The sequence below is a fragment of the Trichosurus vulpecula genome, chromosome 9 (genome assembly GCF_011100635.1).
Source record: "Trichosurus vulpecula isolate mTriVul1 chromosome 9, mTriVul1.pri, whole genome shotgun sequence".
In the NCBI taxonomy this organism is placed as follows: domain Eukaryota; kingdom Metazoa; phylum Chordata; class Mammalia; order Diprotodontia; family Phalangeridae; genus Trichosurus; species Trichosurus vulpecula.
The window spans coordinates 160,340,567-160,365,440 of NC_050581.1; the positions used below are offsets into that span (position 1 = coordinate 160,340,567).

General features: G+C 39.7%; 1 protein-coding gene across 1 annotated transcript; it reads right to left on the reverse strand.

Moving 5' to 3' along the window:
- Positions 1-3,473: 3,473 nt before the first annotated feature.
- On the reverse strand, positions 3,474-18,122 carry LOC118831589 (histone-lysine N-methyltransferase SETMAR). Its single transcript, XM_036738980.1, has 2 exons — positions 17,914-18,122; positions 3,474-4,597 (listed from the first exon to the last, which is right to left on the reverse strand). Exons 1-2 carry the CDS (start codon positions 18,022-18,024, stop codon positions 3,809-3,811), a joined length of 900 nt encoding a protein of 299 aa, XP_036594875.1. The 5' UTR covers positions 18,025-18,122; the 3' UTR covers positions 3,474-3,808.
- Positions 18,123-24,874: the final 6,752 nt, after the last annotated feature.

The window sequence follows — 24,874 nt, forward strand, 5'->3', positions numbered from 1 at the left end:
TTCCTCCCTCCCCCAACTAAATTCTACCCCTTGGTCTTAATTTTGTCCTCAGTATTTACACAGAAGTAGGTTTTTTGCCACATCTCTAGTACCTAGTCTGGTGCCTGGCACATGCATATTTAACAAATGCCTGCTGATTTGAATTAAATGTCTATTCACTTCCATATGACTGCCCTTCAGATATCTGAAGATATCTTCTCTAGAATCTAATTCTGGAGAATAGATCTGTTCTCTAGGCTGATGATTCCTAACTCCTTCACCCTTCTGATCACTCCCCTCTGGGACTCCAGATTGTCAATGTTCCACAATTGTTTTACTCTTTTTTTAAACAATCACATAATATTTTGCATTGTTAAATAGGCTTCATCTCCCCAGGGAGGTTGGGAACTCTATGAGGGCAGAGACTGTGATGTTTCTAAAAACTATATAAGTTTATCATACTGTAAATGTTCAGTCACCAAGGAATTGTGAGATAGGAAGAGGCTGGCCTCATAGTAAGAGCTAGGGATGACAGGTGAATGGCCAGAGAAGCCTCTAGTTTATTGGCTAGATACCCTGTGGCCAACTTTAAGTGAACACAGACCAAAATTCCACAGGATGGGCAGGCATGGAGGGAACTCTTGAATCAATGTGATTACAGATCTATTTAAGTATCATACATGCTTGATAAATATTAGTTGATTAATTAATTACTCTAACTGAATGTACCATGACTCTGTTATTGTCTTGCAAGTATGTTTGCCGGGGGGTCCAAATAGGAGGAATTAGGCTTACTATCATAAAGAACTGACCAAGATTTTAAACAAGGACATTAATAGAGAAATACCCTCTTTAAATATCCTGTGCTGTGGTTCTTGGACCTAGTAAAGAGCCCTTCCCCTAACCACCTCTCCCTTCTTGTTTCCTGTCATAATATGGGCACCTCTTTTTCAAAAACTCTTAAGAGAAGAGAATCTCCTGATCTTCTAGCTTCCTCAGAGCAAGAAGGACAAGGTGGAAAATAATCTCATTTGCAAGTTCAAGGCATGGGTGGAGACCCATAACATCATCCAAATAAAAGTGTTGCCCTTGACCTGCCACAGATGACTTATGTTGACTTTAGGAACAGAATTTTAAAAGCAGGTAGTACAAATGCGCCTGCCTCTAGAACAAACTAATATTTATCTTAATGATTAAGAAACAAAAAGACTCTCAAAATGAGATTCTAATCTTCCCATTTGAGACTAGGAAGTATCTAAATCGAGGTTAACTGTGGTTCCTATCTGGGAAAGAGAAATTATCTCTAGACTTACACATTTTAAATGAGGTAAATTTTTCCCTTCAGCCTGGAACAACATTCTTCAGAAAAGCCATTGACTTTATGTGAATAATATTAATGTTTTATCAGTAAATTATAATTTCCCCTTAAATAGATGATTTTAAAGGCTTGACTGCATTCTTAAGTGGGATTTTCATGATGTCCTTAAGCCAAAATGCTTTCCAAAGTACAAATCTCCATATTTGTAAATGAGCTAAATAGAAAAATGATTTATCAAAATTTGCTTCGAAGGCACTTCTTTTTAAAGAAAAAGTTACTTCATAAAATAAGGTATGCTGGCCTTCAACAACTATGCCTATGTATTTTATTCTAATTTTGTAATTGTACTATTTTTCCATTGTAGGGATAATAAAATTATATTGTTAAATGAAACCCTTGTTTTTGTGACTATTCATGGAAAACTTCGCCCTCAAAATAAAAGCCTATGCTTAACTTTCTTAAAGTCACATTAGTAGAGCAAATGTAGTTATCTCTGGAATCTCAATTGGATTGGCACCACTTTGATGAATGAGAATATGCTAAATTACCTCCCCCATCCCCACATAGCAAACAATTCTTTTGGGAAAAGAAAAACCAGTTTGCAAAAATGATATAGTGGATCAAACCAAAGGTCTCTATCCAGCTCAATGCTTTGCTTCTAGCTGTCCCAAAGAGCCATTTTATGGGAAGTCACTGTGGTAATAATAGCTTGCATTCATAGAATGCTTTATATTTGTAAAAAAAAATTGTTTACATATATTCTTTCTCTTGATCCATACCAAAGCTCTGGGAAGGAGGTAGTGCAATTCTCTAAGATCACAAGATTTAGAGCTGGACACAGGACCTTGGAGCTTATTGAGCACAATCTTTTCATTTACAGATGAAGAAACTGAGAACCAGGGAGATTAAGGCTATACATGACATAAGTAATAATTAGCACCATTAAGATTTGAACTCAGGGCTTCTGATTCCAAATCCATGGTTCTTTCCACTTTGTTATGTTATTATAGTTTTATAGATAAGAAAACTGAGGCTCAGAGAAGTTTAAGTGACTTGGCCAAGATCACAGTTGTTAAGTGGCAGAGCTGAATCCTGAACTAGCATCTTTTCTGTCCAAATCCAGGGTTTGTTCATGTGCTGTGACATTGCCCTCAGAAGACTAAGGATGTCAGGCTATGCTTTGGTTCATACTTCCAGACAGGGGAACATCTGGTGTATTACCTAACTGATAAATAGTGCCTGTCAGGTAGAACTCTATTAAAATGGTGCTCCATAATTTTTATGTGTTGTTTTCTTCTGTTAGAATGTAAGCTCCCTGAGATTAGGGACTCTCCTTGTTTCTGCTTGTATTTGTATTCCCAACACTTAGCACGGTGCTTGGCACATAGTAAAAGATACCTGCTGACTTGAATGAACCACTGGAGTAGGTCTTTAGTGGAGGAAGAAATAAACATTGATGTATTTAATCAGATATGAAATGTCCAACATATAAAGCTAAGGTGGACAGAGCTCTTCCATGAACTAGAGTACTTCTATAATTTTTCTCATTTCTCTTTTACTATTTAGTGCCCTAGAATAGGAATTTGCTCAATGATATACCAGGGCTCAAAGAGTATCTTGAACTCTTAAGATGTTTATTATACTCCCAAATAGTTTACTCTGTCATATAACAGGGCTATAAAGTAGGAAGATAAAGGTCACAACTATGAGAAATTGATATTTCTCTCTTGTATGTAAGAATGAATTATTGAATCAGGACCAAAGTTTTTCCTCTTTTTTATTTCCTCACCCAGAAACCAACTAGTGTAGGAAATCTCTAAGACAGATTTACCCAGGCCAAGATCTAATCAGACAGTAAAAGAAATTCTAAGTTTGGGCTGGCTAATGGGTATATTTCTGCTCATTGTGTTTGCTCAGACAGGTCTGGGAAAATGTTGATTCTCCCTTTTGTTAAAACAGGTAATTATGGAAATTGATATCTCTTTGAACAAGATTTGGGTGACCTAAGTCATATACTTCAAGACCCTCATTTTAATATAGCCCACCTCCCATTGTGTTAACCAATCAGAGTTGATTGGACTCCATTAGGAACACCTACTCTTTGAAGGGCATATAAACTGTGAGCCTACCACCAGTAGGGGTCTGTGATCTGAGAAAGATGGCCAAATGACCATTCTCTTATTAATAATATGCTGGTCTTATTAATAAAATGATTAAATTACCAGAAACTATATCTCCCAGAATTTTTTAATCACCACACAATTCAATGGCTACTATCAGAGTTCTTTCTTCTTTCGTGTTACAAGCTTATTTTCATTTTGTGATTTGGAAATGCTATCCCATTCTCAATCGTGAAATAGTCTGAAATGAAAATATAACCAACTCTATATTTGGCAAGTGTTATAATATGCTTATTTTAATGCCTTTTGGTTCTAACTGTGGAAACAATTTTTATGACTATATATCTTTACTATTAACGGTAGCCTCATGTTATATTCTTTAACCAATCTTTCAACTTGTGGTTTCTTTTTCTAGGGGTGAGTACAGTGAACTATCATAAGGCAAGAAAGCAGCACATGATTTGGTACCACAATAACAAGGCTTCCCCATTTTGTCTTTATCTGGCATTTCTTGGTTTCCATTATTCTTCGTGAGATTATGAAATCTTCCTGAGTAGTCATAAGAAAGTTCTTCTTTTGGCAAAATGTCTCTGACTGCAAAAAGTGCCAATCTAGGCACCATTGAGTCAATACGGACAGGAACCATCAATAAATTTGGCTCACAAGAATGGTTAAGGAATCTGCCAATGTTACCTACGTTGCTAGGATCCACAAATGTTTCTATTATCTGGCCATTAGAGATGTGCTCTCTGACAGCTATAATATAATTTAAATCATGCTTTGTTTGTTGTTGTATTCTTCTGCATGCCTCTGAAGATCCTAAAATTTCACCAGCATATTCACAAACAAACCTTCCTTTGGGTATAAATTCCAAGGTGCGAAGCCCCCAGCCTTTCTTCTCAGTCTTGAACACCTGGAGACTGAATTGCAGACCTCTCTGAACTACTCTGTTCTTGCATTGTTCACTGCACTGGCACATGACATTGCATTCAAACACTGGTCTGGCAAACTCCACTTCACCTTCTATGTCTCTGAGGCATGAATTATCATAATTCTCCCCATGAAGAAGACACGAACAAATGGTAGAGAGGCAGGAAGTTGTGAGACAAGTGCATCCAGGAAAGGTTATTTGAGTGGGATCAGCTTCTGCTCCAGGTCCAATCACGTGTTCAGGAGTATACTACAAACATAATAACATACCATGAATCAGTGTGGGATATTACAGTTAAAGTTTGTAGTTGAGTCAAGCCCTAACATGAATAGATTGTTTAACATTGTTATAAAAAATTACTTCCCAATTTTTTTAAAAAGAAATGTTTTCTACTATAAAGATTTGGGTGAATCTCCTATGAAGGATTTACACAAAGACATGAATTGGAATTGGACAGCATAAGAAGGTACAGGGAATTGAAATATGTGACAGTGGTAGGAGCCCATACTGATGAAATCACAGAGCCATCTAAATATTTAATATTCCTATATGTGCTATTTTTTTCCTATCAGAATATAAAAGCTCCTTGGGGCCAGGAACTGTCTTGTATTTTCTATTTATAACCTTAGTGCTAAGCACAGTGTCTGGCACATAGTAAGTACTTAATAAATGCTTTTTCATTTGTTCAAATATTAATACCAATGAAAAATTTCCTTTCGGGGGGACATTTTCCCAGATTTCATATTGAATTTTAAATTTCAACTTAATTTAAATTTAAATTAAAAATTAAATTTAAATTTAAAAAAATCCCTAGGTTCTTTAAATTTTGAAATACTCAGACTTCTAACATTTCATATAGGATATGATTATTTTACAATTCAATTCGAACCTTCGTAGGGAAAAATTTGCTTGTTACATAAATCAACTTTTCAGTTCAGTTGTTAAAACCAAAAGGTTGCCATTGTGCTTTTTTCTTTACTAGCCATTTAGAAAATAAGTTGCAGAAAGAATGCCATTTATTAAGTTCTTTAAGCATGTAATAGTTTTAAAAATGGCTTATCTCTAAAAAGGCATAATGGTGGTACTGAGGCACCAGCTCTCTGTGTCCCCATTTTTGAGGGGGAGTTCATACCTGGAGTCTCATCACTGTAGGAAACTCACGCTATAGAAGTTCCTTTCATGATCAGCAAAAAGACAACCCATCTGTAACTTGAGAGTTTTAAAGAGTTGTTTAGGACAATGAGGGATTAAGTAACTTATCCATGATTGCATATATTATGTGTCATGAGTAGAAACAACCTTTTTGCAAGTGCAAAATAATACATGGCCATGTCAAAATAATTTCTGTTGTTTCTCTCTTTTCCGGTTATTGTCTTCGTCTACATAGGTGGCTTAGAAAGATGAAGGCTAGTTTAGAAAGAAATGCCTTGTTAATCAAATTCCCCTACCCCATCAACTTATGCGGAGTCCATTTTAAAGCTTTTGAATATCAAAAGTAATGTAGGCCAGTGACTAGTGAGGCATTTTAAGAAGTAATGAGAAATTAAACTTTATCATTTTTAGTGAAAGTTTTTGTGAAGAATTCTTTTAAATCTACTTGTTCTTTCTAGCTCTCTCTTTCCTAAATACTATATAATTCACTGAACCAAAAAATGATTTTATGACACAATCATCTCCTTTTAAAATCATGCCTGACTTCCTACAATTTTGTAACTTGCAGAAAAGCCCATCAGTCCTTGGTGAATTGATTTGCATTTCACTGCACAGAGATGAAAAAGGAGGACTTACTTTGATCTCCTAATTTTATTTTCACCAATTTCTTTTCTTCTTCAGATTTTGGTGAATGAGGATATATTTTATAGGGTTGCAATCTTAGATGAAATCCTCAGGGATTCTGATTACATTTGGTAAACAAAATAAAGCAAAAGAGTCTTAGGCTTCTCAATTTATAAAGAAGGTCTTTTATGTCTTTGAGACGTTTCATGTTTAAAGAGAATTATTTTTCCTTGCTATATCTAACTCTAAGTATTCTCAGGGTAATATGATTGTTTAGAAATATGCTAATTAGTTGATGTAGATTTCGGTAGACTTAAAAATACTAAATAATCTATTCAATTTTCAAAATCAGAATGTTAGCCCTTTGAATGAAGAACTAATCTTAATAGTATATATAAAATAGCACTGACAAGACATAAGAATTGTTATACTGAAAAAACATCTTGTTTAATAGAACCACTTATAATAGAAAAGGAAACAACTGATGTTATTGTGCCTGTTCACAAAATAGTGGAAACCCAAATAGCTGTCCATTTTTTAATCCAAGAATCTCAAAGTAGTAAAGAGCTTGAAACATTTCTCATTATTTTTTGTTAGAAATGAATAAATTAAAGCACTGATTTGACATTTAATATGCACATCTTATGTGGTAGGTACTATACTAAGTGCTAGGGATACAGATAAGGGCAAAAGAAGCTCACCTTCTCATTGAGGAGGCAACATTAGAACTACTATGTAAAACAGATATATGCAAGATAAATTGACATCACCCACAGATGGAAGGCACCAGCACTAGAGGGATCAAGAGAGGCTTCTTGAAGAAAGTGGTATTGTAGCTGGGAGTCAAAGGAAGCCAGCAACACCAGAGAGCAGAGATGAGGATACAGTAATCTGGGGAGCAGGAAGAACAAGGACATGGGTAGCATTTAGAGTCAGGAAGTCAGGAAAACCTGACTTCAAATCCTCCCTCAGTCACTCACTAGCTGTGTGGCCCTGGATAAATCATTCGGTCTTTCTCTCTGTCTCAGATTATTCATCTGTAAAATGAAGATATTAGACTTGATGGTCTCTAACATCCCTTCCAGCTCTAAATCTATGGCCAATGGAACACCTTAGTTAATTAGTATGGTTGGGAAATGAGGTATTTAAGCTTTTGGGGACAAAGAAATATTGAACAGAATGTACAGACTTTCTTTTCAGCTATGTATAACTATGTGGGATGGTCTTTCAATTATGCATTGTTTGGAAATTCATCACTTTGTCCAACACAGATCTTTGTTTGATTGAGCATCTATAATGCCAAGATACTTTGAAAAAGTTAACATGGTTCAGAAAAATAAGGAAGTACATAAAACTATAAACCTTGAGTTGTTCCTATATTCCTACATAGCAAAATAAACTTAGATTGAGCTGAGAACGAACCAGTCAGACATTCAATAGACATTTAAGCGTTTACTATGTGACTGGCACTGTGCTGAGCAATTGGGATATGAAGATAAAAATATGGGCCTTGCTCTCAAACTCACATTCGAATGGGGAGACAACAGGCAAATAATTATGCATACATACACACATACATACATATATGCACACACACACACACACACACACACACACACACACATATATATATATACATACACACACAGAGTGTAAAAGGAAAGTAATCTTGCAGGGAAGTAGTTGAATGGTGGTGGGAATGGGAAAAGCTTCCTGCAGAAAGAGGGATTTGACTGAGTCCTGAAAGAAGTGGAAGAAGCCATTAGTTGAATATGTGGGCAAAGCCTTCCAGCCATGGGTCACAGCCAGCATAAGGCATAAAATCAGGAGATGGCATGTTGTGGGCAAGGAGGAGCAAGCAGGCTGGTGCAGCTGGGCTGTGGAGTGTACGGAGAGAGTGGAACGGAAGAAGTGGGCAAAAGCATGATGGACTCAGTGGTGAAGGGAAGTAAATGCTAAACAGAGAATCTTCCATTGGATCCTGTATGTACAGGGAGCCAGGGGACACTGGCTTTCACTGGGTAGGGGTAACATGGTCAGACCTGGGCCTTAGTAAAATAAGATAGCAGTAACCTTGATGGTTAAAAAAAGTTGGTAAGGGGGAGGATTTGGGGTTAAAGAGAATGAGATCTGGTTTGGACATGTTGAGTTTGAAGTGCCTTCAGAACACTGTATTTAAGCTACTGAAAAAAGCAAGGGTGATGCAAGACGAGCCACAAAGAGATTAGGGTTGGATATAAAGGTCTGGGAATCATGTGCATAAAACCTGATACCAGTCACCTGCATGCCAAACTAGGGTGATTTTTTATTGATACTTTTTGTTTCTACAATGGCTAAATTTCTTCCTGTATACCTCCTCTTCCCCTATCCTGAAGGGCCATCCCATAGAACAAAAACAGAAGTTCCCCAAGAGATTGACAGATTGATACGAATTTGGACTTTTAGTTGCATGCTTTCCCAACAGCACTCAGTAAGTTAGGTTGCTTTTTTTTTGGCTGCTTTGATGGAAAGTTTAAAACCTTTATAATTAAGTATCTGAAGGGTCTGTGGTTTCAATGATGTGCGTGCATCCTTTTTGACATGGATCACAAGCACTGCTTTATTATTGTTATTATTTCAATTTCCACTATTGAAGTCACTGTTTTCTTGACTCTCTTTACTTCACTTTACAACACTTTAGGAAAATTTCTTCCAAGCTTTCTCCATATTCATCATGTGTGCCAATCTCTTACTGCCCAGTAATATTTCATTATGTTTTTGTACTACAATTTCTTTAGTCATCCCCAGCTTTACAGGCATCAACTTTGTTTCCAATTCTTTACTACCATAAAAAGTGCTGCTGTAAATACTCTGGTTAATGTGGTATCTTTCTTTTTATTAATGATTTTGGGCGTATGTACCTTGTAGTGGACTTTGTGGGTGACAAAGTACGGACATTTTAGCTGCTCTATTTGCATAGGTTCAGTGTTTCTAGAATCCTTGTACCCAAATTCACAGTCCCCTCCCCCAAAATGCATTAGTGTGACTGACTTTGCACAACCCCTCCAACATTGACTATGCCCATCTTTTGTCATCACTGCCAGTGTGCTGTGTGTAAACCTGAGGTAAAACCTCAGAGTTGTGATGGCATTTCTCTTATTATTAGTGATCTGGAGCATTCTTTCATATGGTTAATAGTTTGCAGTTCTTTTGAAAATTGTTCATATCCTTTGACTGCTTGTCTATTGGGAAAAGGCATTTAGTCTTACATATTTCCTTAGTTGTTTATATCTTTCAGACTCTTATCGGACAAACATGATACAAATATTTTTCCCATTTGACTGCTTCCCTCCTTATCCCAGATACATTTATTTTGTTTCTCCAGAAACTTTTCAATTCTGCATAATTAAAATGATGTATATATATATTTTTTGTAATTATCTCTGTTCCTGGTTCAGTTAAGAATACATCTCCTAGGGGGGAGCTAGGTGGTGCAGTGGGTAGAGCACCGGCCCTGGAGTCAGGAGGACCTGAGTTCAAATCCAGCCTCAGACACTTGACACACTTACTAGCCGTGTGACCTTGGGCAAGTCACTTAACCCCAATTGCCCTGCTTTCCCCCCTCAAAAATAAACAACAAAAAAGAATACATCTCCTATTGATAGCTGTGAAAGGTATATCTATTTCTTTCCTAATTTTTTAAATGGTATCATCTTTACTATTAAGGTCATATATCCACTTTGAATTTATATTCGATATGGCATAAGATTGACAGCTATGAGGAATTCATAAGAAGCTGTCTAAAGAAACCCATTTCAGTTTTGAGGAGCTCTAATTAATTGTTACTAGGGGCAGGAGCCAGGCCTGGAGTTAGGAAGACTCATCTTTGTGAGTTCAAATCCAGCCTCAGACACTTATTAGCTATGTGATTAAGTTTAAATTATACAGATGTATTACATTTAATGTACTATATTTCTTTGTCATCCAAAAAGACAGTTATTGCACTGGCAAAAGTATAGGCAAGAGACTTGAAAAAGAACTTTGACTTTCAATGGCATGCATGTGTACTAGTTTGTTTTTGTAATTTGTCTTATTTACTAACAAACCACAGAGAACTACTTCACTTTCAACATTTTCACATTTAGTCTCAATTATACTTATTTAATTTTAAATGTTTATCAGAATTTTAATGTGTACAATATGATTTTATTTATCTGCAAAGGTATTCCCTATTGTAGCACTCACTTCAGCAGCTATATTATATATTAACCTATAGGTCATTTTTATCTGTAAGGACTAGATTACAAGATATGATGACAGGATTACTATTTAAAAAAATACAGGAATGTGTTGAGTAATAAGTGATTACTTTAAAGATACTTTATTTGTAGGGTAATGTCAGTTATATACCTTTTTAAAGGATAGAAATCTTATTTAATATCTAAAAGGACATATGTATATATTAAATAATCAAGATGGTTAGTTTCAATCAAAAGTACTTGTGTCAGTAAGCTTACAAATGTTATCTTTTTTATTTCTTAAAACTATAATATACTTTAAACCTTATTGGATCTGTTTTACCATTGTTGTAGACGTTCTAGTCTCTGGTGCAGAATGTTTCTCCATTTTAATCCCCTTTTGATCTTTTGTGATTCTGGACTTTCTTCTCCCATAGGTCCTGTACACATAACTCTCTCCACTGAATATTTCTTGCTCTTGCTACATGACTAGCCCATTTCCTTTTCCTATCATATTTTCTGAGTGATATTTTAAAATATTTAAATAAAAATAAGACATTTGTACTTAAATATGAGATGTGAAAGTTTTGAAGCAAAATTTATAACACAGTACAGGTATACCTCGGGTCTTTCTCCATTAAAATTTAAGTTCATTTTGAGCAGGAATTTTTATACTTTGTATCATCCTCAGGGCCTAGCATAGTGCTTGTGCTAGTTGGTCCTTAACAAATACTTGTCGGTTGTTTGATCATATAATACAGTTACACAAAATGTTTTTCTTATTTTAGGTACAAAATTTGGAAATAAATTCAATTATGTTACTTTTACAATCTTTCCTTTTTTGTAATTGTATCCTCAGAACCTAGAACAGTGCCTGGCATATTGGTAGGTACTTGTTGACTGATGCTAGATGGTATATTAAAAGTATCATCTATATTATACAGTCAAACCTCTGAGATTTTTGGTCAAAGCTAATTGTTACTAACACTACACATAAATTATTTTAATTAAAATTGGGGGAAATGACAGCAGGTGACCCAAGGCAAGTGGGTATGAAAATTTAGAAACAAATAATCAGAAAAATATTACTAAATTGGGGTAGGAAATAAGTTTCATTATTTCTCATTTTTTCCAAAATATAAGTTTTATTTGGGTAAACATATCAAATTATGTTGATGACTTCAAGGTAAAAACTGTGACAAAAATGTAACTGTAAAATATACTGATTAGAATTCGAGTTCTAAAATTCCTGAGTTGACATTTCATGTTTCTTCAAAGCAAGCTTAACTAAAGAAACATTTGGAATGTCATTTCACTAGATGCCTAAACTAAAATGGAAGGCAATCTAGGCCTATCAGATGTGTTCATTCCCTGGTCAGTCAGGCCCACACAGTTCAGGCTCTGGTGCGTTTACAGTCAAGGCAGTTAATTAAATACTGCTTCCTAATGCTCTCCAATGGTTTCAAGACCGCTAGTCTAGCCAACAAGGATGAGAGCTCCTAAGGATGAGGAAGTCTCAAGCCTTTTGTTCAGTATCCTTTATAACAATGAACGCAAAACTGAGTGCATAGTATTGGAGGGCTCTGCAAATACTTGTCAGACCGAGTAGCAGCCGCTCTCATTGTTCTACAAAAGCTTCAAAAAGTCATATTTTGCATTCCCCAGGTTAAAGCCTTTGGCTGCTCCTGGGTTGCAGAGGCATGGCCGTGAAAAATGCTTCCTTCCTTTTTTGGTTGTTCTGAAACACCAGCTACAAAGAGCTTTGTACTTGGCCTTTAGCCCCATGAAGTTGTTTTTGCTAAAGGCAGCTATGAGGAGCCTGTGGCCAGATTAGTCCTGTTATGAGATCTTCAAAATCATGTTTGGAGCTGGTTTCAGAGATCAGAATAACAGTGAGCTAAGTCCTGGCTGAACAAAATTAACGAGTTTGTTTTTGCTTTGTTTTTAATCATTGATTGTCTCTGGCATTAGAGTTTCTTGATTCCAGCGTAAGAATTTCAAAGTTTTATTTTAGTTTTCTCACACAATACCTAAAAGGAAACTAGTGACAAAGTTATTTTTGCCTAGGAGTTATATTCTGGCCTTAGTTCTTCTGAGGGCACAACTGGCCAATCTAATTTGGAGAAGACATGTTTGAAAGTACAGAACGGCTTAAGCTGTCTACATAACAGTGACTATAAATTGCCACTATCCACTAACTAGTATTTATTGAGAAAAAAGAATAGGTAGCCAATTTCCTTGTACATGTCAGTGAGCTTGAATATCACCATTGGTTTTGAATAAGTTTAGAGAGAACAGAACCTATTTGGGCCTTTTATAATCCTATTCAATATTACCAAAAATATCTTGTGGTATTATATAAACTGCTTCTAAGTGTTTTAGCCTTTATTATCTAAGAAAGCTGAGTATTACTGTGTAGAGTCCATTCCTGAGTCTGCAGCTTAACCATATGTAACTCTAGGTAACTAAAGTTGCCCCTTCCACATCTCGGGGGTTAGGGACATGGTGCCCCAATGATCTGGAAGATCCGCATGAAATTTTTTGGCTCTCTTTTTGTTCCAAAGAAGAAGTCTGAATTTTTTCTTTTTCTTTTATGGGGTGCTTACAGTACCTTATTGTAAAATGTGGGTTGATATTATACAATATTATAAATCTATCTTACGCATTTCCAAGTTTCTAAACTTTTTCTGTCATCTGCTGGCCTATGAGTGTTGTCTGCAGCTTCCACAAAACTTCCTCCAAATTCCCATTTGATTTCTTATACTGACCTGCAATATATTGAAACCAATGGGGCAAGCTGTAATGTGGAAGGAATAACTGTAATTTAACCTGTGACAGGCAGGATGCAGGATGTGGGATATGAGATAAAATGCCATAGACTATGCATTGATTGCCTCCACGTGGACTTATCTGTGTGCTTTCACAAAGCACCCTCCAACCACCTGACATTCCAGAACAGCCCTCCCCTTCCCCCTTTCCTGTTCCCCTTGCTTATCTGTATGACAAAGTCACTCTGGACTACCTGATATTCCAGGCATTCCAGAGCCTTGCTTACCCCTCTTCCCCTATCCTGTCAAACTGTATTTAGACCAGACACCTAGCCTAGCTAATTGCTCTGTCTCCAACATGGAGAGGGGCCTGCTGGGGCTCTGTCTCTCCTGAGTGGAGCAGGGCCCGAGGGGCACATCACCTCAATAAATGCCTTTGTCTTAGAGATGGTCTGAGTGAATACTTTTTAGGACAGACCTTGAGACCTATGCAACTATTCATCATTCTGGTGTACCCCAACATTTTGGGGTACCTGTGAACCCCAACACTAATAGAGGTGGCAATATAGATGAATCAGAACATATGAGATAAATACAGACTAGAGGGAAGGTAACTTTTGTGGAGATGGCACTAGAAACTGGAGGAGTCCAGGTAAGGCCTCCCAGGGGAGGTGCTACATAAACTGAATCATAAAGGAAACAAAAGCTTCTAAGAGTTGGGAGGATGGATAGATACCATTCCAGGCACAGAAATGGGAGATGGCATGTTCCAGGGAGGCCAGGATGGCTAGATCCTAGAGTACATGGGAGGGAAGACAATGGAAGGGCCCAATGGAAGGTCGGCAGGGGCCATGTTGAGAAGAATTTTAAATGCCCAAAGTAATTTTATTTCCTGTTGGTAATGGGGAACGACTGGAATTTATTGAGTAACATTCTTTTATCTATGCTCAAGGAAAATCCCTTCATCAGCTGAGTAGAAGGTGGATTAGAATGGGGATAGACTTGAGGCTGGGAGGCTGATTAGAAGGCTAGGGCAACAGCAGAGGGGAGCTTCGATGAGGGCCTGAACCAGGGCAGTTATCCATGCCAGGGGAGAGAATGGGACATACATGAGGCATTACAAAGGTAAAATCAATGTATGTGTGGGGGGATAAGTGATATATGCTAGAGATACTGTAAATAAAGAAATAATACAATCTGGTAAATGATTAGATATTTTAATGTAGGGTAAGAGAGAAAGCAATCAAGGATGTCACTGAGGTTGCAAACCTGGGTGATTGGAATGAAGGTGGTGCCCTCAAAAGTAAAAGGCTGCTTGGGAAGGGTGAAGGTTTAGGGTAAAAGCTCATGAGTTCTATTCTGACATGCTGAATTTGAGATGCTGATAGGACATCTAATTCAACAACCAGTTGGTGACATGGGGTTGGAATGCATGAGAGAGATGAAGATGAGATAAATAGATCTGCAAACAGGCTAGATAAATCTGTACAGTGATGATATTTGTACCCTTGAAAAGCTATGAGACAATCCAGTAAGAGTATAGAGAGAAAAAAGAAAGGGCCCAGGATAGAGAAGTTATGGGATACCCACAGCAAGTTAGAGTGACATAGATAAAGATCCAGCAAAATAACCTGAGAAGTGGTCAGACAGGTAGGCAAAGAACCAAGAGAAAGCAGGGTCACAAAAACCTGGAGATGAGGGACTATCCAGGAGGAGGAGATAGTTAACAGTATCAAGTATTCTAAGTAGAACGAGCACTGAGATAATTAAATTTGGCAATTAACACTGGTAACTTTGGAGAGAACAGTTTCAGTTGAAAGATGAGGTCAGACGCCAGATCTCAAGAGGAAGTGGAGGCTTTCAGAGAAAAGAAGGGGAGAAAGCTATTGGGCATGGTAGGATATAGTGAGGTTTTTCTAGGCATAGAGGAAACTTAATTGTATTTGTAGGCAGCAGGAAGGGAGAGGGGACAGGGAAAGCCTGAGGATTAGAGAGACAGTGAGGATGAAGGTGGGGGTAATCTCTTCCACATAAATTTTACTCGTTTCTCACTTCAGTACTTAAAAAATTCATAATTTTATCAGTCTTTATCACTCTCCATTGACACAGATCATAAACTCTTTCCAACTTGGGAAATGGTCTTCAAAAGTTGCTGGGGCCAAAAAATTCTTTACCCTGCAGTCAACCTGGTGAAAATTCTCTCCAAACTTTGCTAGGATAGTCCTGATATGTCATACATACTGTCCATTTCTGGAACCTGAACTCAAAGGCATTCCTTCTTGACAGTACCTCCTGATGCCATGGCATTGCCTTTCTATAACTACCTCCATAGCATGACGAAGTATCAGATTACTTCAATGGAAGAAAAAAAAATTATTTACTTAAAATGGTTCAAGCATATTCTTATTTCTCATAATTCATCTGAAGCTGCTCTCCCCAAAGTTACCAGTGATGTCTAATTGTCAAATCTGATTTTTTTTCTGAGTCTTCCCCCTTCCTGACCATGATGCAACACTCAACAGTGCTCATCACCCTCCCCTCCCGGATGTGCTCTCATTTCTGGATTTTTGTGACATGGCTTTCTCCTGGCTCTCTTCCTACCCATCTGACTGCTCCTTTTCAGCCTCCTTTATTGGCTCACCATTCATGTAACAGTACTGCTTGCCCCCTTCCCCACCATGGGTTTATCCTGGGCCTTATTGTCATCTCTACAATTTTTTCTTGTGACCTCATTAACTCCTATAGGTCTAATGTACAGATGATTTCCATATATCCAGTTTTTAATCTCTCCTGGGCTCCAGACCTGGACCACCAAATAACTGCCTACTGGAGACTTCAATCACAATTCCTAGACACATCTCAAACTCAACATGTCATATATTCCCCTAAGCCCACTCCTCCACTGAACTTCCTAAGTTCTGTTGCGTTCACTACAATTATTCCATTCTCCTAGGTTCATAACCTCAGTGTCATCGTCAACTCCTCACTCTCCCTCATCTGACCTATTCAATCAGTTGCTAAGTCTTGTTTTTATCTTCCCATCTTTTGCGAATGTTTCCTCTCTACTCACATAGCCCCCGCATTATTTCAGCCCTTAGCACCCTTGAATGGACTACTACAATGGCCTCCTCTTCCTGCTTCATATCTCTCCATAGTCCACTCCCATCTTCCACTTTTTAAAAGTGAAGATCAAACATATCATCCCTTAATGGCTTTTTTTTTTTTTGGCTTTTAAAAAATCCTTCCTGATTTGATCCTGACCTCTTTCCAACCTCATTATATATCATTCCTCTTTCTGTACTCATTGGTCCAACCCAGCTGGCCTCTCTGCTTTTGCAGAGGCTATGCCTGGAATGCACTCTCTCCTCACCATTGCCTTAGGACAGACCTGTACAACCTGCAGCACAGCACGCCCAGGATTTCTCTGGCTGCCCTTGGAAAATGTAGAGGAAAACATCCTTTGTAAGTAGAGGAAATCCTGTGGCTTCCCACAAATTGTGTAGGCCTGCCTTAGAGCATCCCTAACTTCCTTTAAGATGTAGTCTTCTATGTGAACCAATCACCTCCGTTCACTGGGCCTGTTTCCTCACTTGTAAAGTGAGAGGTGAGGTCTAGAAGCTAATTCGCTCCCAACCTTCAACTCCTCCGTAGTCATTAGTTGACCTCTAAAGTTTCTCCCATCTATAAATCTCTGGTCCAATGTAATATTCTTTCAAACATTAAATCCCATCTGCTACTGTTACTATTACTACTACTACCACCACTACTACTACAACTACCATTGCTACTTTGTCGTCCTTCAGTTGTTTTTCAGGCATGTCTGACTCTTTGTGACCCCATTTGGGGTTTTCTCGCCTACGATAGTGGAGAGGTTTGCCATTTCCTTCTCCGGCTCATTTTAAAGATGAGGAACCTGAGACAAACAAGGTTAAGCGACTTGCCCAGGGTCACACCGCTAGTAAGTGTCTGAGGCTGACTCCAGGCTGGGGGCTCTATCTACTGAACCAGCTAGCAGGGCTACCACTACAACCACGACTACTACCACTGCTGCTGCTTCTACTACCACCACTACTACGCTGCTACTGCTTGTACTACCACCACTACTAACTCAGAAACTCTCTAGCACCATCCACAAGTAGAATTAATTGCTTTTGAGTACAGTCAAACACAAGGCACTTATTAAAGCACCTACTACGTGCCAGGAACTGTAGTAAGGGCTGGGTAAACAAAGAAAGGCAAAAGACAGTGTCTCTTCCAGGTGCTCGGATGAACGGGGGAGACAACGTGAAAACAACTAATGTACAAGTGATGCACAGTTATTCCCGATCATTCGCACAGGGGGAGGGGGATTCTTTTGCCAGCCAAGGGCATTTTTATTTCAATTTAAAGAATAAATTTTTTGTTGTCGTTTTCACAATGTCTAAATTTCAACCTACATTTTCCTTAGCACGGTCTCTGGCACACAGTAGGCACTTCATAAGTGCTTGTTTCTTCCCCCTTCCCTATACGGTGCAAGGGATCCCTTACAACATCCAGTGATGCTCTCTCCACCACCCTCCTGGAGCTCAGGGAGCAGGGAACGAGACCCAGAGGCAGCCCGTGGCTAAAGACCTTTGAAGGGCACGGAGGAGGGCAGGCGCAGTGCAGGGAGCGGGGTGTGTGTGGCGCATGACGTGAGCGGGGCGGGGGCGGGGCCTCGGTGTTCGCCCTGCTCTGAGCACGCTCTCACTAGGCGGCGCTCGAGGGCAGCCGGAGGGCGGAGCCGTGCGCACCAGGCTCCTCCCCCTTCCCCCTAGTTCGGTACCTGAAACTCAGGCTCTTCCCCTTCGGGCCAAGAAGTGATGGGCAGGTTCTCGAGGCCGCGCCCTACATCCCGCTGCCCTCCAGAGGAGGCCCCTGGCTGTTCTTTTGACATGCCGGCTTCTGAGGGAGGCCGTAGCCAAGCGTCTTCTTCTTTCTCGGTTTCTTCCTGGCTCCGAACAGGTTCGTGGTTCTTAGCGAGGCAGGGAGAGGTGCCCTCATACCCTCAGAACGACCCTCGACTTACCCACACCCACCTTCTCCCCTGTGAAGCACGGAATAATGGGTTAATCCAGGAGGGTGCTGGGAGTGGTTGGCTCCCCTGCCCCGTGGCCTCATGGGAGTTGTAGTCCCGGCACTCCGCCGCCCTCCCTAGGCCCTCCCTCTCTCCACGTGCTGCAGGAGGGGGCGGAGAATCAATCAAACATCGTGCCTACAAGGTTCTGCTTTGGATTGAGACCCAGTGGGCCGAATCCAAAGACACAGGCGAAGCTGCCTGGCCAGATTTCTGGTGACTTACCAAAAAAGTCTTACGGATGTCATCTGGCTTTATATCACAGCTGTTTCTGGGAGGGAAAACCCTTTGCCCCCTCCAGATTGAGCTTCCCAGCCGAAGAACTACTGAGCCAAAACATCTGGTGCAGTGACGTCACCGGACATTCCTGCACTCACACTCACCCTGCCTGTGTATGTAGTAGGCGCTTAAGAAATGTTTGTAGACTGACTCCTTTAACCTTCCCCTTAAGCCCACTGCACCAAGTCACCTGTGACTTGCCTAGGGAGGTGTGTGTCTTGTGATCTGTGCCATGGAACTTGCCTTGGGTTTTTAGTTAACCTGCACTTCAACTTCCTATTTTTAGTACGTGTGTGTGTTGCCAATTTGCTTTTTGGTGATCTTTTCATTTACATTGTGATCATACATATCCCCTAGGTTCCGTTCCCTCTGCTTCCCACTTTGAATCAATTCTCACATATTTTTCCTTCTGCTTTTAAAAAAAATGATCTAGGTTTGCAAATTTCGAGTAAGATCACTTACTCTCCACCTCCATTCTTTCTTTCCCTCCAAATTCAGTCTAGTCCAATCCAACAAACGTTTATTAAGCCCTTACTACTTGCCAGGCATCCTGCTCAGCTCTGGGGACATAATTAATAAAAAAAAAGACACAGTTCCTGCCCTCAAACAGCTTACAATCTAATGATTCTAATATAGTGTAAGCAGGGTTTAAGAGTTTACTGTGCGCATGTAAAATGCTATTGTAGACGGTGGGGATACAAAATAGGGGAAAAAAATAACCCAAGCCTTTATTAAGAGCTTATGTGCCATTAAGTGCCTAGGGTAGAAAGAAAAAACAAAAACAGGCCCTGCCCTCATGAAGTTTACATTCTAATGGGAGAGATGACATATATGGGTTCAAATGATACCCCCAAAGGAATGCGTGTTCTAGTGGGAGTGTGTGTGTGTGTGTAATTCAACATGTAAAAAGTTGAGTAAATAGATGTGAAGGATTTAGAGTCTACAAGAAGTCTGTGAGAGGCAGTGTACCAGTAATCTTGAGAGCTGCCCTTGAGGGTGCCTTAGGCACCTAGGAAGGGCTATGGAGTTTGAATCTGTGTGACGCAAGGCGAGTCTTTTTAAAAACCTCTGTTTACCTATTTTCCTCATCTGTAAAATGGGAATAGCTGTAGCCTCTACATCCCAGGGTCATTGTGAACTCAAATGAGATAATATTTGTAAAGTGCTTAGCACACGGTAAATATTTTATAAATGCTAGCTATAATAATGATGATAATAATGATAACCAAGACCAGCAAGACACCTGCCTCTTACATAGATTTTTTTTGTCATTCTAGGTAAGTTGTAATCTCTCAGTGCTCTAGGTAAATGTATAAGACTATACATTGCAGAGAAAGGGGTGCATGGATTGAGGAAGTTCCTCACCAAGTGTTTGTTTCCACTGGTCCAATGCCTATCCCTAAAATGTCTGTGGCTTTACACAGACCTCCTTAGGAGGCAAGGAGAGGCTAAGTGACTTGCCCAGAATTAATTGCCATTAAATATCAAAGGGGGAATTGGAATCTAGTTTTTCTTGACTCCAGGGTCGGCAGTCTATCGATTATATGAGGCTTTCTATTAAATAGAGTATATACAGAAAGATTTTAGGAGGGAGAAACAGTGATAGCTGGAAGGACTGATGTAGGAAGTGGTCCCTGGGTTGACCCCTTAATGGAAGCTGACAATTCCAAGGGATAGAGGTGACAAGGGAATGCCTTTCAGTCACCTGGAACAGCCTGTGCAAAGTTTGGAGGCAAGAGATGGAGGGTGTATAAGGAACAATAAATAGGCAAATTTAGCTGGAATATCCAGTGAGAGGAGAAGTGATACAGCTTTTATTCCATAGGGAGATTGAAGATTGAGATGCTGAAACTGAGGCCTAGAGGGATTACGTGATTTGCCCAAGGTAAGTAAACAGCAGAGTTGTGCTTTTATCCTCAGTATCCAAATTCAGATTTCATATTGGGGGATCTCCAAATAGCATCCTGTCTGGGGTTCAGTTTGGGAGGATAACACCAGCCACAGTTGTTCCTCCTGTCTTCTGCTCTGAATCCTCCTAGGTCTGGCTTTGACCCATAATTGAAATTGATAGGGTGAGATTTTAGGGGACCAGAAATCACTGTGGCTAAGACATTCCTTAAAATATATTTTAAAAAATAGGAAAAAAACCCCTTTTATCCTACAGTTAAGAGCTGAGGCTTAGGATGTAGATTTGGTCAAAAGTCCCAAGTAGCTGAGCATGGATAGGACCCAGGTACTCAGATGCCCAGCCCCAGTGCCCTTTCTAGGTCGCCCCTATCACACAGGATCTTGATTTGGTGATCAGCTGGCCTATTCTCTACTATAGATTTTACACTTATACTTAGTAGTGAAAATAGTGGCATTAAATTCTTACCTGAGAGTTAAGTGCCTAAAGTGGGGGGAGGTAGTGGGCAGAAGGAAAAGCCACTGTATACAAAATTCACCTACGCAGTGAGTGCCTCATATGTGTAAAGTTATGGGGATTCAAAGAAAAAATGCTGATTTTTTTACCTTCAAGGGACTTATATTAAGCTAGGGAGATTATGACATGTATATTATATGACAGGTGTGATGGGGGCACAGGAGAGATCTAGACAAAATATTCTAGGACTATATGAAAGAGCTTCACAGAGGGGTGGGTGCCTGTTAGGTCTTCAAGGAAGGAGTCTGAAAAGCAAAGATGAGGAGAGAATTCATTCCAAGCATGGCAGTGTACTTTCCTGACTTCCTGGAGCTGAGAGACCTTGGCTGGCCCGAGCCCACACCAGCTTTTCTCCCCTGTTCTCCATGCCACCCTGCCTCTGCTTCCCCACCTGCTTTCAACTCCATTGAACATGATGCTTCTCCTAAGGTAAGCTCATCACTTCTAAACTCACCACCATGCTGCTAACTCAAGTCTTGATTGACACCATCTCCCACAGCCTCACCTCTCCTCTGATTGGAGGGTGGAAGGATAGAGTACCAAACTCCTCCCAAAGCCTGCCTTTACAGAGGGCAGAAATTGGATTTTCAACTTAACTCCACTATGCATCAGCTGCCCTGCCTTGTTTAAACTCCACTGAACAAGATGGCCCCATACCAGGTACTGCCTGGTGTCTCCAACCCTTTTCTGCCTTCTTTTGTGAATTATCTCTTCCGATTAGATTTTAAGCTCCTTGAGGCCAGGGGCTGTCTTTCTTTTCCTCAGTTGTATCCCCAGCACTTAGCACAGTGTCTGGCACATAGTAAGTGCTTAATAAGTGTTTATTGGGTTGAATTGTATTTCCTAACAACCAAGTGCCTATTCCTTTGTTCATTAGAACTCATTCAGGTTTAGTAGCATGGCATCTGGAGTCCCAGTTCTTTTCTTATTCACTGCTGTGTCACTTTTGGCGAGGCATTTACTTCTTCTTTTTTGGAGGGGGTGGGGTGGGAAGGTAGGGCAATTGGAGTTAAGTGACTTATCAAAGGTCACACAGCTAGTACATGTGTCAAGTGTCTGAGGCTGAATTTGAACTCAGTCCTCCTGACTCCAGGGCCAGTGCTCTACTCACTGTGCCACCTAGCTGTCCCAACGCATTTACTTCTCTGGGCATCAGTTTTCTTATCCATGAAATGAGGGATTGGCTGAATGATTTCAAGGGTCTCTTCCAAATATGGCTTTCTATGATTGTCTGATTTAGGTGTCTTTCATGAGTTTGATCAGTGAGTCATAAACTCTCCATAGGTCTGTCACACCACCTACCTGTATCATAGGATTAATGTGAAGAAAGCACTTTTTTTAAACCCTGAAGTTATATATGTGTAACATGCTACTGTTGCTGCTGGTTTTCTCAGCCCAGAACAAAGCTTTTCACACTGAGGGCACTCAACGAGTTGTGATTAATGACAACAGGTTCCCTTTTTCTCCCCTTAGGGCAAGAACAGAAACCGCCATTAGCCAAATGTGAAAGCTATTTTTTAGGCATTTAACAGAATACTCTGACACTGTTCAGTCTCCAGTCTGTTTTTTAACATTGTACCCTCCTCAACTTAGGTAAATGAATTGGGCATGTTTAGCTTGGAGAATATTGGGGGAGGAGAGGAGGGAGAAGAAACAGGACTTTATGGCCATCTTCAAGGATATGACAGATTGATTAGACATTGTGTGGCCCCAGAGGATAGAACCAGAAGTAATGGGTAGAAATGGCCAAGAGGAATATTTAGGTGTGATACAAGGAAGAACTTCCTAACAATAAGGGGAGATTCCCCAAAGTGGAATGGACTACTTAGAGAGGTGGTGGTGTTCCTCTCCCTGGAGGATTTAAAGTTTAGGTTGGATGACCACTTGGCTGATATGTTTTAGTGGGGATTCCATTTACATGTGATTGGACTACATGACTTCTGAGGCTTTTTCCATTTTTCCAATTCTGTGATTCACCTTGAATTATCTTAGCAGAAGCTAACTACAGATAGAGTTTTAACCACTGCCCTCAGAAATCTTTTTGTAGTAGCTCTTTAGGCATAGGCTGATTTACCTGTTTCTCTTCCAATTTTACCCTTCTGATTGACTAATTGGAGTGGAGGAAGAGACAGGAGGAGCACTGATTGAGTTTCAAGGTTTTCAGGTGTTGACTGGTATGCAAAAAGAAAGGACCCAGGTGTTCTCAGAAAGGTGATGCACCATCTAACATCATGCCTAGTGTTATCTATCTGTCCTTATTCCCTCAGATGAGTGTCTGAGCTCAGTGCTTAGAGATAAGAAGACCTGGGTTTGAATTCTGGTTCTGCCAGTTACTGCCTGTGTAACCTTGGGCCAAGTCACATTATCTCTGCAGGCCTCAGTTTCCAAGGATGTTGGGTTAGACAACCTCTAGGGTCCTTTTCAGCTCCAGGTCTATAATCTTATGTTGGTTTTTTTATAGCTCTGGGTCTCTGATTAAAAAACAAAATAAAGAATGTTATTCTGTGCCATGGTTGCTAGTAATAGGAGACCTACCAGTTACCATCATGAAATTTTAGGCCTAATCTTCCCACATTTACATGCTTTGAGAGGCAAGGTTTTTTCTGGGGAGGGGGCTAGGGTGGGAGGAAATCAGATCCTTGCCTTCTACTCCTCTCTTCTTTGTTTCTTCAATAGGACACACAGGAAGGAAGTAAACAAGTATTTATTAAGCACCTATTATGTGTCCTACATTGTGCTAGGTGCTTTAATCTCCCCAACAATCCTGGTGCCATTGTACAGTTGGAGAAACTGAGACAGACAGAGGCTTGATCTAGATGAAGACCCTAGACTTGTCTAGAGTCACACAACTAGTAAGTATCTAAGGCTAGATTTGAACATGTCATCCTGATTCCAGGCCCAGTACCACCTAGCTGCCTTATGGTTCCTCCGCACAGCTGCCCTACTCTCCACCCTGTTTCACTCATGTATCACCCCTAGCGTGGGGGGATATTTGAGAGGGTCACTGTGTGACCTTATGCCTACCTTACCATTTTGCTTGCTGAGTATGTGGTATATGAGGTAGCTGGGGCTTTAAACCAAATACAACCAGTTTTCGGTCAGTTTAAACTTGATACACGTAGAGAACTTTAAGTGAGGGATGGGGCTGAACTTAAGACATTTGTTTTTGACAGTTTGCTCCTTATAACTATTTTCTGAAATCAGAGAACACAGTTTCCCCTTCATTTATTGTTTCCATGCCTTTCAAAGCTGATGAAAGCGTTGAGGACGATGATAAAACAACACTGAGGCTAACTTGCTTGCTTAAGGAAAATGATTTGCTGAGGAATGGGAAAGAGTAGAAGAATAACTTTTCTTACCTGTCAGATCTTATTCTATAAATAGGCTCTTTGCCTCTTTTGATGTATTTGCATAAAAGTAGTTCACATTTTGCTCCTAAAAATGAAATTCTATTTTGGGACACTTAGTTTCTTCTCGCCACATCTGTTTATGACCTTCTTCATCTTATTGGTTCATATATTTTTTAAGAGTAAAGTGAAAAAAAATTAAAAAAATAAGAGTAAGGTAGAAAATTAATTTGAGCAGAGTTTGAATGGATTTTAGAGACTATATAGGTCCAAATGATATCTGGACAAGAATCTCACTAAAGGTATCCCTGACAAGTGTGGAGTGACTGGCAGGAGCCCTGGAATCTGACCACTGAGTTTGGGCTTCCAACTCTGCTCTTCTCCTGCCTGACTGATGGCCAATGACTTGCCGAATCTCGGAGTTTCTCCATTTGTAAAATGAGGGAATTGGAGCAGCTGATCTTGAAAGTTCTTTTCAGGACCAAATCCTACAAATCTTTGGAAGCCTTCTAGTAATGGGGAGCCCACTAGCCTCAGACAGCCCATTCCATTTTTGGACAGCTCTAGTTAGGAAAAAGTTTTTTTCTTTCCTATTCAAAATCAGAAAGTGGTCTTTTCCCAT

Excerpts from the sequence above, each read along its gene's own strand:
- LOC118831589 (XM_036738980.1), bottom strand. The coding sequence starts at position 18,024 with ATGTCAAAAGAACAGCCAGGGGCCTCCTCTGGAGGGCAGCGGGATGTA. Across the intron at positions 4,598-17,913 it reads GGGAAGAGCCTGAGTTTCAG|TATACTCCTGAACACGTGAT; the intron begins GTACCGAACTAG and ends TTATGTTTGTAG.